This window comes from Mycetomoellerius zeteki, unplaced genomic scaffold, assembly GCF_001594055.1.
Source record: "Mycetomoellerius zeteki isolate Tzet28-1 unplaced genomic scaffold, Tzet1.0 scaffold197, whole genome shotgun sequence".
NCBI classification, from domain to species: Eukaryota; Metazoa; Arthropoda; class Insecta; order Hymenoptera; family Formicidae; genus Mycetomoellerius; species Mycetomoellerius zeteki.
In genome coordinates, this window is record NW_017256926.1 from 3,809 (window position 1) to 18,313 (window position 14,505).

At 29.6% G+C, this 14,505-nt stretch overlaps 2 protein-coding genes across 2 annotated transcripts; one reads left to right on the forward strand and one right to left on the reverse strand.

The window, feature by feature from the left end:
* Positions 1-159: 159 nt before the first annotated feature.
* On the forward strand, positions 160-2,875 carry LOC108722089 (mitochondrial transcription termination factor). Its single transcript, XM_018447007.1, has 5 exons — positions 160-900; positions 1,171-1,267; positions 1,608-1,761; positions 2,059-2,385; positions 2,469-2,875. The coding sequence occupies exons 1-5, from the start codon at positions 313-315 to the stop codon at positions 2,800-2,802; spliced, it is 1,500 nt and encodes a 499-aa protein (XP_018302509.1). The 5' UTR covers positions 160-312; the 3' UTR covers positions 2,803-2,875.
* A 1,686-nt stretch (positions 2,876-4,561) lies between these two features.
* Positions 4,562-12,354, reverse strand: LOC108722129 (Brother of Yb). Its single transcript, XM_018447075.1, has 20 exons — positions 12,134-12,354; positions 11,559-11,771; positions 11,356-11,395; positions 11,076-11,276; positions 10,690-10,967; positions 9,972-10,174; positions 9,730-9,877; positions 9,567-9,651; positions 8,504-8,668; positions 8,163-8,318; positions 7,414-7,566; positions 7,088-7,331; positions 6,846-6,992; positions 6,540-6,721; positions 6,310-6,435; positions 6,093-6,241; positions 5,854-6,027; positions 5,550-5,721; positions 5,178-5,357; positions 4,562-5,106 (listed from the first exon to the last, which is right to left on the reverse strand). Exons 4-20 carry the CDS (start codon positions 11,202-11,204, stop codon positions 4,885-4,887), a joined length of 2,913 nt encoding a protein of 970 aa, XP_018302577.1. The 5' UTR covers positions 11,205-11,276; positions 11,356-11,395; positions 11,559-11,771; positions 12,134-12,354; the 3' UTR covers positions 4,562-4,884.
* Positions 12,355-14,505: the final 2,151 nt, after the last annotated feature.

A 14,505-nucleotide genomic window follows, 5' to 3' on the forward strand; every position in this document is an offset into this window, starting at 1 on the left:
CTGCTGAGATAGGACCATTCTTCTAGATCTAAAAGTATGATCCAATTAGCGCGAAGGAAACTTCCAACAGTTGCAAAACAAACGTTCTGCTGAACGCAGCCATTGATGCATCATGCGTTTAACGGAACGCACCCCAGAATGCACTATATATTTCTGAATAGAACGAGGTTGTCTTCGATATATGTAGGTTATGAATCTTGGAAAGTGTGAAAAGATATCCTATAACATTTTTTACAAAAAATATTTAATGAAAAGTACGTCTTATGACAGAAACATTACATTTTTACACAAGGTATTATAAAACGGAAGACTATGGCTAGGCAAATGACGCAACGAATGATTGTGAATCTTCTGCTGAAAGCTCAGCCTCAGCCTTTTTTGAAACCGACTCTGCCGCTATACATGAACGGTTATTCGCCCTTTGTCAAGGCCGTTTTGCAGAATAGAATGCTGTGCAAGCATGTAGAAATAGTGGATCACACCTGTAAGATATCAAATTACAGTGATTACCTCACAAATTACAAGCCGAATCAGCGGATCATGAGGAATACTCTTCAAGAATTACTGAGTATGACGGGAAAGGATTTTAGCAAACTTATCAACAAGCATCCACAGCTGAAGAAGAGATCTAGGGCAGATATTCTGAACAATTATTATAATCTAATAAAGGCTGGCATACAAAAAGACACTATCATAAACAACACCTGGTTACTGACACACGAAAGCAATAAATTGACAAATAAGCTTGACTGTATCAAAGTTCTAAATATGGATAACAACCAGCTTATACCATGGCTATGCTTAACCCAAGATGAACTAGCAATCTATGTATTTTATACTCAAGAGGATATGGAGCCTTATACATATAATAGACTGGAATATCTTTCTCATAAATTAGAGGTACGAGTAAAACTAATATAAGATTCCAAGTTATCAAATATAATTATATACAATGTTCTTAATAAACTAATACTGCAAATTATTTTTGAGACATTCTATAAAAAGAAATTTTTCTTAAAAAAAACTTTTACTTGTGTGGAACATGAAAGATAAACTTCGATTATTTGTAGAACAAAAATTTGAGTAGAATTAAGATAGAAATTGTTGGATAGTGATATATTATGTTATGCAGCATATTTTATGTGTTACAAAATTGAATTTTTTTTCTAGTGTAGCATATATCGATTATGTGAAATAACAGTACCAAATTCATTCTTATTAAAAATACCAATTTCTTCTATAGATAAAAAATTGAATATATTATACGGTAAGTTAATAAGCAGAATTAAATAATAAGGTTTAATAATATTACTGATACTAAAGGCAGCTGTGAAATTTTTTTATTTGCTTTAATTATTGTGGCATTAGATGTTTCCTTGCAAATATGCTGTAGATAAGATTATGCTTGCCTTCTCTCTATTTTCTTATTTAATTTCTATTTAATAGCCACAAATACTTATTTGTCTCTTCCAATAAATATTGCATATAGCAAAACATTCATAGTGACCTATGTACATACATATTTGTGAATTGATAAGTGAATTAGTAGTAAAATATAAAATTATATGTTTAAAAAGATTAATTTTAAATAACTTTGCCTTCTGCAGAATATAATATACAAAATAAAGATATATTAAAAGACACATGGGTGCTTCGATACAGCAAAAATTACATACGTCATAAATGTGAATTATATAAAGATACAGGAAGGTTAAAGATAAATACATGGGCTATACGATGTTCGTTTCAAGTTATATCAAGGTACGTTAATAAGATAGAATATGAAAAATACCTTATTTTTAATATTTTTCATTATATTTTTTATGAAATTTTATATTATTGTATAATTTCAAGTTATTTTTATTTTAAAAAATTACATTTCAAACATTGTCATTTTATTAACTTCTTACAGTTTCTATTAACTTTTTGCATTTATTTATATATATATATTTAGTCTTTAATTCATACAAAATGAAAACAGATATTTCAACAAATGTATTGCACATATATTGGAATATCTAGAAATAGAGAGTATAAAATTCATTTGTTCACATGTAGGGCCATTCAAAAGAATAAGGTGAAACGTAGCTTAATGCAGCATTATGGAAATGTTAGCGACTATTTGCAAAATAAGTTGAAACTCGACGATGAGGTGCTCAATTCATTGGTCCAGAAAGTACCAAGTATTTTACGAGTGAATATAGCGAAATTGAATCAGTTAATCAATATACTACATCAGAATGGCATTACTAACGATGAAATATTACGGCATTCACGAATTTTTTTCAATATAGATACTATACAGAATCGAATTGCGATTTTAAAGAAGGCAAATCTTGCTCTAAAAATTACTGTGCTAATAAAATCTGAGCAAAGCTTTGATCAGTGTGTAAAATTTACAAAAATATAGAGAAACTTATAGTATAATATACACAAACCGCCAATTATATTATTTATTTTTCATATAGGTATATAGAGATGACTAATGAACGGCAGAAATTGTTGCAAGAACATGGAAGCTTTAAGAATTACTTAATCAACACATTAAATGTGGAGGAAAAGCATTTTGAAGAAGCAATTACAAAATATCCATCTATTCTACGAATGAATTTTAAAAAATTGCCCGAATTGATCGATTTGTTACGACAAAATGGTATAACGAGTGATGACATAGTAAGTCATCCAAGAATTTTGTATATATCTATTAATACGTTGCGTAAGCGAATTGAAATGCTGAAAGAAAACAATATACCGCCAAAAGTCAATTTATTAATAAGTAAAGAATCTTTGATCGATATATGAAACACAATACACAATTCAGAATACATAATTCGAAAAATATTAATACAGATTAATACTTATTAAATTTATTTCTTTAATTTAACTATTTTTATAACGCGCAAACTAAAGTACAAGAATGTACTACATAAATTTCAAATATAGAATAAATATTAAATATAAAAGGAGTGGTCAAACAAATTTATTAACTATGTTATTAATACAAACTCGGAATATATATCGAATAAAATACGATTAATCATCGTTTATATCAAATATTAATATAGCATTATATGTTCTGGAATTTCTTATATAGGTAATTTATTTACTTCAAACATTCATAATCTGTGATTGATTTAAAGATGAAAACAGGTAGTTTTGCTAAGTTGATATTTTATTAGGTTTCCATTTTTTGCTAAATTAAAATACTTTATTTTTCTTTTGCATCTCATTTATTGACACATATACATATATTTATTAATACATATATTAAGAAAAAGAAGACATATTTTGATCAATATGCAATAGTTTCAAAAAATTTACCCTCAACTATATATATATATATATATATGTAATGTGTTTTCTTTTGCATCTCATTTATTGACACATATACATATATTTATTAATACATATATTAAGAAAAAGAAGACATATTTTGATCAATATGCAATAGTTTCAAAAAATTTACCCTCAACTATATATATATGTAATGTGGATGTAAAGTCTTTAGGCCTTTTCCCCACTTATTTTGAGTAATTTTCTTTTAGAGAAATAAAATTTGATTCTATGCACATAATAACATCCTCGACACAATTACCCATCTATTCGTACTTATTGTTAAAGGAACATGCTAACAGCCTAACAATGGAAAAGATCTCCGTATCCGTATTCGACAAATAAAAACAAGTCTCGCAGAGATTATCCCGCAAAAAAGGATAGATAAGAGATGTTTTTTATTCCTATATTAACTGAATTAGAACTCTCTTTTTCTCGCTTTTGACAAATATCGAACATATATCTATTTCACTTTAAGTTTCAAAAATACTAGTTCAGCCAAAGAAAACCTAATTTGAGCATGTTTGCTTCAGAATTAAAGCTCCTGTTTGCTCACAAGTACTATTTCTGATTGTGATGTTAGAAGCAAGATAAAACAATAGAAACTTTTGCAAAATATATTATTATGGAAATATGTTCCAACACTTACAGTCGATAGAACTCAATTATGAAATATACCGAACGCTCCTTTTGTTTCGTTAATTAATAAATAATCATATAGCTGGAAATAAATTATACGTGTAAATATTATATAACCAAAAACGAGAAATAAACTACATTCATAACACTATGACAAATTAATAATATAATTAAGAATAAGAATAATATAGTTAAGAAATAAATATGATTTTTGAAGAGATTCAAAATGCATTTTGTCCAAAATTTCATTTTTTAAGTTAGAGATGACATAGTATTCAATGTTGAAAGACTCATATTATAAGCTACTCTGAAAAAATGCTTTCTGAAAAACTTCAGAAAGCATTTTTTTCATCGTTATATTTCATCGTTTTCCTTATATTTCACTGGAGACATTACCGTAATAAATCTATTTTAGCGATTATAAAAATGTTAAAAAATATTTCTATTAAAATATAATTTTTTTTAGATTGGTCACAATTTTTATTGTTTTCTCGCTTCTGACATAATTTCAGATAGTGATGAAAACAAAATGGAGAGTAATTATTTTTACTTCTCTTCATTTTCATCTAAAAATAGTAGAAGTCCCTAAAAACTTTTTTTTACATCCACTAATGTACAGTTAAACACCACAAAATAAATAAACGAATGATAATTGTGAATATAATATGATTACCAATCTTTTCTAATAAATGGGTTCGTTCACAAGTTGACAAAGCGGCTAGCCTGCTCGCCAAGCAAATGAACATAATTGATTGTTACTTATAGATCCAACCAATCACATTCAATTGTTCGGTAAGCATGCCTAACTGCTTTGCCGTCTTGAACTCGTCCAATGTGCATTAAAAAAATAATTAACTTTCTAAAGTCATCCAATCTTTTAAAAATACAAATGATATTGAAAGACTCCTTTATTTATTTGTCTGTAGCATTTAGGTTATGACCATTGATTTCTGTCATTCCGCTATTTCTGCAAAATTTAAATAAATTCGATAAATGATTGTTGTTCACAATTGAAAAACTCCCATGGCATAATTCCTTTTTTAAAGAGGATCCTATTAGATCGGGATGGCCAATTAACTTTGTTCCTATTTTTAAATCATCTAACCATATTGTGTTTCCAAGATGAAGGCGAACCTGTAAATAATTCATTCAAATATTTTTCTGCTCTCACATATTTTTCCTTCATAATTATGAAAGACTCTTACTTCTCCAATAATATAAGACCTTTCATCGAAATTTTCTGAGAACCACTTGTGCACCTGTTCATTAGTATAATGATTCCACATATATTCCTCATCCCAAGGAACTAAATTAGCTAAAAATATTTCGACAACATGTGTTGGGAGATCTAATAATTTCTTTGGGATGTGCATTAGTTTACGTACCTAAAATACAAAACCGAATAATACATTTATAAGAAGATAAGTTATAAATAACATACTTCCATAAATTCACATAATCATATCTCATATTTAATATAAAGTCATATTATTTTTTGAAAAATATGCATGTTGTTAAAAAAAAAGTTTAATATAGAAAATTCGAATATAATGTAAAATAATATAAAATAATCTTACATTAATGTGTTCATGTACAATACCACTGTCGATACATCTCACATTTACGAATTTTTCATCTTCAGAATAAACCTTATCATATCTGATGCATATAATTTGTACTCGTTTAAATGTATCGATAGTTTCCTCCAAAACACAGATATCGCCTACATTCGTCGAAGTAGACATTTTCCTATAATTGATTATTAAGAAAATATATTATTTTCCTATAATTAATTATACTAAGAAAATATACTATATATAGAAATTTAGGGAATATATACAGACAAATATTTTTAAAGTCGTGAAATTGTTCAGTATATACCTGTTTTCGATATTTCCGTAATAATTTTGTATTTCTCCCATATTTTGCATATATTCTATGTTGGAAAATGTTATTTTTTTTGATTCATTAGAATGTGGAATATGTTCAAGAATTCTTGCAGAAAAATGTGTCGTATCGTGAATATATGTCACTATTAATTTCACCTTATCATCTCTGTGCAAACAAGAGCTTAAAAATATTAAGTAACGAATATGATGGGCTAATAGAAAATTACTTACATTTGTATATTTGTCATTGGTACATCAACTTCAGAAAGGACACAATGTCTAAATACACAGACATTTCGTGTTTGGCAGAAGCCAAATGATTTTATATTATCACATAGAGCATATTCTTTCTTATTCCTCTCTAATTCAAGAGCCTTTTGCTGGAATCATATTTCATTATAAATAAAAATCATGATAAAAATATTTTGAAAAATAACATCTAGCTTACCTGAATATAGTCCAATATAATCGGCTCTATTACAATGTTCATTCGCTGTAGTATTCTTACTATACTTAATAACTGTATAGTGTTGTTCTCGTCAACAATAATACTACTTTTACAATTAGACGAATCCTTAAATTTATATTGGATTAGTTATAGAGTATTTAATATAAGCGTAATAATTTGCTTACAGTGCAAAATAAAAAAGCAATCTTGAGTTCTCATTTAATAATTACCTCCGTTAAATTGTCTAAAAGTAAAGAAAACCTATAATTGAATTGATTTTTTAATTTTAATAATACAGAAAAATGTATCAGCCACTGAATATTAGTAAAATTCAGATCAGACAGGACTGGATCAGTACATATCAGTACTGGATAGAAACCACAAACACATGCCATCCAACTTTCTCGTAAAGCTGCAAAATACAATAATTAATTGTCAAAAAGGCCAAAAAACATTTAATATTAAATCAACAATAAAATAAAACATTAGGTATAAGATAAAGCATTTCTTAATGTGATTAAAATTTGTTATTGTACCTCGTATAGCAGATGATTTCATTTTGTCATGAATTAGCAGAGTTTTCTTTGTCAAAATTAAAAAGGTATTTAAGTCTTCAGCTTCTTCGGCGTTCGTACATACTATCGCTGTTCTCATCGTGAGATACTCATTTTTTGACAGTAGATCTAACATTGAAATAATTTCGAAATATTAGAAATATATTTTGCGTAATTAATGAACGCTGATACAGCCAAATGTTGATATTTATAAGTTTTCTTACCGACTATTTTTTTATGCTTGTATCCAATGTTTACACTGTATAGTTTTAGACTTATAGATTTAAAAACCACAGCTTCTATGAATGATGCGATGCATATATATGGATTATACATCACTAGATGTACAAATTTTTTAATCTCGGGCGTCCAGTTTGTTGCAGATACAATTATCTGCAATATTGGTTTATTACCTTCTTGTGGTTCACGGTTCTCGATTATCTTGTGCTTTTTGAAGAGTTCTCCTACCTATTAAAAAAATTTAGAAAACTTTAGAAATTTTATCTCTCTATGATAAGTAATACTAAATATATTATAAGTGTTCACTGACCGAATTGTAATATTTATCCAAAATTACATCGGCGTTGTCAAGTATTAAATAAGAAAGTCGGTCAAATAACAAACTACCTTTATTTTTATTTAAGAATCGAACTAGATATCGCGGCGTAGTCACTAAAATTTGACAGCCATTATGTATCATTGCCTGAAAGAAATAAAAATTGAAGAATGAGAATAGTTTCTTATATTTTCTTCACCTTTTTGGTACAACAATATCCAATAACACTTGTGATTATGAAGAAATCTTCATATATCATCTTTTTGTGGCGTTTTCTAAATAATTGATTTGTGTATAAAAATTTTCATCTATTGATAATAATAGAAAAGACATTTAAAACATGTTTAAATAAAAAATTCAAAGTTATGAAATATAAATTACTTTATTAGTAGAAAAACAAATGAGTAAAATTCAATTTAGAAAAATTGATATAAAAGTTTCAAAGTGTGAAATTACAGTTAAACCAACATTATATTTTTTGCGATATTGTGTATTATGCTTTTTGTCATTTTTATTACATACACAATGTATCTTTTTTTTTAAGAAACTAATGGTAATAAAAATATATTTTTTTGATAGATAAAATAAAAATCGATAGTAACGATAACACATGTTTTATTTCAAATCAAATGATTGACGTGCAGTCGTACGTGAACGCCTAGTGGCTGTCGATTAAATCGACAATTGTACCAAAAAAGTTAAAAAGATATTGAACATTAGTGTGAAAATATTGATAAATTTACCGCTATTGATCTATCCGACTTGCCATTAAATGCAGCAACACATTTTATATTACTAAAAGATCGCAAAAACGACTCGCACAAAGATTGAACGGAAATTACTTCAAAAGACGAGGCACATAAAATTAATGCTAACGGCTGAGTTGCACTACATATTTCCTAAAACAGATATCAGTTAATCAATTAAAATAAAGATTTTTTTTATACACATGCATGTATGTATATGTAAATTTTATTTATATAAATTTTTAAGAAAAATATTTTGCTTATGTTATGCATGGAAAGATGATTTCAGATATTAAGTTCTTTATGGTACTCATTATAATGCGAAAAATATTTTGTACATGTAGACGCAAAGCTATCTGACCGCAAACAGCCATTACGCATCCGCTCGTTTTACCACACTGTGTTGATCCAATAGCAACAACATTTAATCCATTGTTTATAGCTGGCCATATGTAAGACTGAAGTTTTCTTGGTCTGGAAGATTTGATGCTCTCATCCCAACCCTAGAGAATAAAAACAGAAAAATATTTCAAATTATATTCTTACCAATCAAAATCGTATAGGCTCTAATGATATAAATCAATAATAATTGAAAAGCCTCTGAGAGCCGACGCAAGTTATTATTGCGAATAATCATTTATTATCTAATACATAAAATGAATAATATAAACGTTTCGATCCACGTTTAGGGTCCTCTTCAGTAATATGACATATAACAAAGGTGAGATTTCTACATTACATAAAGCCAGGGTTGGCAAACGTTACTTTTCAGTTACTTTGTCGTTACTTTTTGTAATAAACAATTTGATGACGATGTTGCAATTTTTTATGACGGTAACGCTAACTAATTAAACGCTAAGATTGTACTAAGGTTAGAGAAGTCACTTTGAAAAGTAACTTGTCACTATTACGCGTTACACTGAAAAAGTTATATATAAGTATAACGAGTAATGCGTAACGTTACGCGTAACGTTACTCGTTACTAAAAAGTAACGCGTTACAAATTAGGAGTTATTTTTTTCAGTAACGAATGACTTTTTCAATTCATTACAAGTAACAAATGACTTTTCTAACTCTGATGTTAGCATTACTATCATAAAAAATTCACAATGTCATTATCAAATCGTTATTACAACAAGGTAACGGCGTTACAAATAATGCGTTACTTGCCAACCCTGCAAGCGATGTTGGCACAAATCTCATCTTTGTTATATGTTATATTCATACTGAAGAGGACCCTAAATGTGAGTCGAAACGTTTATATCATTCATTGTGTATTAGATAATATAAATCATTATTCGCAACAATAACTTGCGTGGGTTCTCAGAGGCTTTTCAATCATTATTGATTTATATTTTTACTACACTCTTAATCAATCAAAATACATTTATACTTATATACCTGATGTATTCCTTTGGGATATCTGAGGTCTGTAATATCATTTAAGACATCACAGTCCATTGAGCTCTGTACTAAAATCTTCTCACTAATAACAGATATCAAAAATATAAGAAACATAAATATCTCTCTATATAATTACATATATATTTATATAAATATGTACCTGAGAAAGAATTTTGTGTGAGTTTCATTAGTTCCTTTGATACGTGTTACATTGTACCTTTTTTCTCTATTTCTTGAGAATTTTACATATAAAATGTACCATCGTTTTTCTTTAAGTTGTGAGTGTGTTTCAACTAGTTTTAATAATTCTAGATATCAAATTATGAAATTGCATGTTATTTGAATGTCATTCAATCTATTTTAATAGATTTATTACAGAAAAATCTTATGAAATTCACATACCTCCTTCTATGTAAACTGCATGATAATTAAGAAACAAAGCTTCACTCAATGACATGACAACATTATCAATGATAAAATAAAATTCTCCGTATTCTATTCCATTACTTTTGTTCGTGATTAAATGATCAAAGTATACAATTTTACATGCACTGAGAAGATGTTTTGTAAATTGAACTGCTTTTTCGGTCCACTTTTCTGCAACACTTTGGGTAATTGCAATCTTTTGAATGTTTTTATTTTATTAGACATCACAGATGTGCGCTATTTAGCTTTTTGTTTTTTACTTTTTATTATACTTACTTAAATTGTTTACTTGCTTATAAATATGGCAATATAATGTATATATATGTATACGATTAATATTATACTGTTACTATAACTCCTTGATAGACACAATCATAAGGCCTGTTCTTTTTGACTGAATTTTTGCACCAGTCCTTTCTTCCTCTTCTTTCCTCCTGGAGAGAAAAGGAAGAAAGATGAACTGGTGCAAAAGTTCAGCCAAAAAAAACAGGCCTGTTGATGTACATAACGTTTATAGATATAGCTATCAAAACATGCGACGATAGCTGTTCATGAAGTAAGCACTGTAAGAGAATCAATCGCTATCGCGGAAAAGACAACAAAAAACTTTGAATATCGATTTTTAACATCGATATATAACATGCCTTTTTAAGAAGTAGATTTAAAAAACAATATTGTAACAGAAAAAACTTACATTGCTATAGTGTTGCAACCATTTAAAATGGTGCTTTTTCTCATGCAGATCGGTATAATGTCATATACACCAACAGTTTTTGTTAAATACTCATCAGGGATAAGATTTTTTGGAAGTACATGAAATTTATCCCTAGTTAATTCAATACTAATTCCATGATCCACTAAAAGAATTATATAAGATATCCCACATTCTTTTTTAATACAAGTTATCAAACCTCGACAAATACATGATGGTAATTTTTTCTCAGCTTTAAAACTATCTTGTACAAGAATCATCTGCGAGATAAATATAAAAATTAATCACATCTTATTATGAGAAATCTTATATTTGTATAAGTTATTAATTAGACTATCAACATTCAACTGCAATACAATAAAACTTACGTCACCAATTTTAGTATCTTTTGTATTAGATTTTTTCTTCAAAAATTCATTTGTTTTCATAAAATTTAATAACTTTTCTTCAATCATACAGAGTGTTTCTGTATGTTTTTCAACTTCGTAAGCTCTCATACAATATGGATTTTTAACATTTTTTATTTTTATTGCCTTAGCTGTAGCAGGAATAAGGAATGGTTTCTAAACCTAAACAAAATACAGATATAATAATTAAATGATTCAATTTATTTAACGCACCAATAAATATTCAGTTTATGAACATTACCTTGATGCTTATGAAACTTCATCTTTTGAGAAGATTTATTCTGAAAAATGAAGAATTTGTAATACTTTACAATTCTATTAAAAATTTTTTATTATTTAATTTGACTCATTAATATATCATACATATATAAGTTGCCTTTCTACTTTTTTTATATACAGTTCATGTTTCTATTTTATTCATGTGCCTTTCACACTTTATCTTACCTTTGGATTCTTATATGCAGTTGTTGAGGTTTTAACACGAATGTTTTTTTTAACAAGAACCGGCATTGTTTAGCAGATTTATAAAAAAACTGCAATTGTAAATTACTTCCTTCAGTCTCTTTTCAAAAAAATTTTTACAAGAACTTCCTGATCAATCTTCACCAACTTTTTCAAATTCCCAATTAAATACCCAAATATACACCCGAATATAACCTACAAAAATTCGTCACATATGAGAACAGCTTTTTTCCTGAAAAATATATGTGATAAATAAAATTATAAAAAGAATGTAATTTTCTTCAATGATATAATGTGCTGACTCGGGAAGACTTTAGTTCAAGATTTGTAACGATTCGAAACAGCACAATACGATAATCGTTGTAAACATAGAAATAACCTCAAATTAGATCCCTGCTAACAATAAGAATAATCAATAGCAAATCGCTGCGAACAGCATGATCTTCGATTACTGCCATGGATGGGGGATACTTCTGTTTTCGTACACAAGAAAACCTCAGGATTTTCAAATAGGTCTTTTTCTTTTTCTCTAGCCTTTACGCTGCTCCGAACCGTACCTTTAGCGTGAACTTCGGTCGAGCTCATTAAAATCACAATCCTCGTTACATTTAATTAAATCTCACGATACTGATTACCTACGTCCCAGGACTAAAATTTCATACAATAAGGGAAGACATAATAAAGGAAGAAATATGAAAGAGACGACTAGAAATGTCGCGGTTGACAATATACTCGACGATTTCACTGAGCAAAATAACACGTGTATACCCATATAGACCATGGCTGTGTTTCAAAATTGTTTGCCAGCGCTGGCAGCACTGTCAACACCGTTCCAAAAATCATCGTAGCACGCTATGGCAGTGCTGCGAGAGAGTAAAGACGTCACTAATTTTGTCGTCATTTCCTGCTGCGGCTGCTGAGGTGAGGCAGTTACAGCACAAAGATGGCGGAAAAGATGGAGGAGTTAATTTTAATTGATGCTGAGAGTAATACTAAATTTAAAATAAATATTTCGGTAGAAGATGCTGAGAAAGCAAGAAGTAGCGAGTAAATTTATAATTTTTTTGTAGTCAGCTTTTTGTAGTCACATTTATTTGTTCATACTTCGAATAATTATATATAATTTCGGCTAATTGTGAATCCGAATCACTAGACTCTTCATCGCTAGAATCGAATGCTAATTTTATAATGGTTTCAAATAAAAATTTTTTCTGTATGGTTCTCTCCATATTTCTAGGTTATTTGTTTCTTTTCGCTGAAGTCGCTATAAGTTAATGCGGGGTCTACAATAGAAGTCGTAGCAGCCGTAGGGTCTTAAGTCGTAGAAATTGGCCAATCACAGTCGAATATGAGAAGAATAATCAACTGTGATTGGTTAATTTTCTAAGACCTTACGACCGCTACTTCTATTGTAGACCCCGCATAACAGCACTCAAAATATCGTTCCAAAATGAAAGCTGCGTTTGCATGAAAAGCATGCTTACTAAAATTGGAACGCTATTGGTAGCATGCACTTATGACGACATATACGCAACACTGGCGATCAATTTTGGAACACAGCCCATATAGACCTTATAAGTACGGACACAGAACATATATAATGTAACCAGAGTTCATATACATAGAATAGGCAAAGCGTAGAGACCCCTTTAATTAAGTGGAAATGTTAGGTTAGGATAGGTCCACATACTTGCTTTAAGAAGCCTTAAGGCCATCACACGTACAAAAATTTTAGTGGGAATCGTAAGGTCGCAAACAAATCGACCAATCACAATCAAAATTGAGATCTCGAGTTTTTAAACACTCGACTGTAATTGGCTGATTTGCTTACGGTCTTATGATTAGTCGATAGTTAGATCACAGTTGAGCGTTTAAAAACGCGAGATCTTAATTTTAATTGTGATTAGTCGATTTGCTTGCAACTTTACGATTCCGACTAAAATTTTTATACAATTCGCGCAATTAATGGGTGCATTCAGTACTACAACCGCTCACTGAGCGCTCAGTGAGTTCTTGTATCTGATTGGCATATTCCGTTAGAACTAAAAATATAGACCAAACAGATTCAAGAGCTCACTGAGCGCTCAGTGAGCGGTTGTAGTACTAATGCACCCATTGCCTTCTTAGACTGCGTTCCGTAACTCACTGCCAGTACTGGCAGCACTGTAAAGCCTGTTCCAAAATTTATCACAGTAAAGGCCATCACACGTAAAAAAATTTTAGTTGTAATTGTAAGGCCGTAAGCAAATCGGCCAATCACAGTCGAGCGTTTTAAAACCCGAGATCGTAATTTTGATTGTGATTGGCTGATTTGCTTGCGATCTTACGATTACGACTAAAATTTTTGTACGTGTGATAGCCTTAAGCTACGATAGCACTGCGATGGAATAATGACGTCATAGATTTTGTCGTCACTTCCTACTGTAGCTACTGCGGCTGGAAAGATGCAGCAGTCATAGTATAAAATAATGAAAAACAAGGTAACCTGTTAGACGGTTAAAACAATAAGCAATTTGAATTGATATTAAGGCTCAGTTCCACAACTCACAGTTAACTCTTAACCGAGGTTCAACCTATTCATTGTCTTTTTCTAATTCTAGAATTGGAAACAGATGAGAAACAAGTTGAACCTCGGTTAAGAGTTAACCATGAATTGTGGAACTGAGCCTTAGGGTGCCATCACATGCGACGTAACCTGCGTAAGCGTAATCTGCGTATTCTAGTAATTTACTGGAATAGGTTATTTTTTATTTACTAGAATACACCATTCTGAAAGCCGGCATTCACATTGGGCGTATTTCGCGGAAGATTAGAGAAATGCGGAATTAATACAACCAATTGCTGATTAGAATTTCTGTTGTACACTCTAACAGAAATGCTAAACGAATTTACGATTGGTTTTCGTAACCTACGCAACTCGAAAAGTACG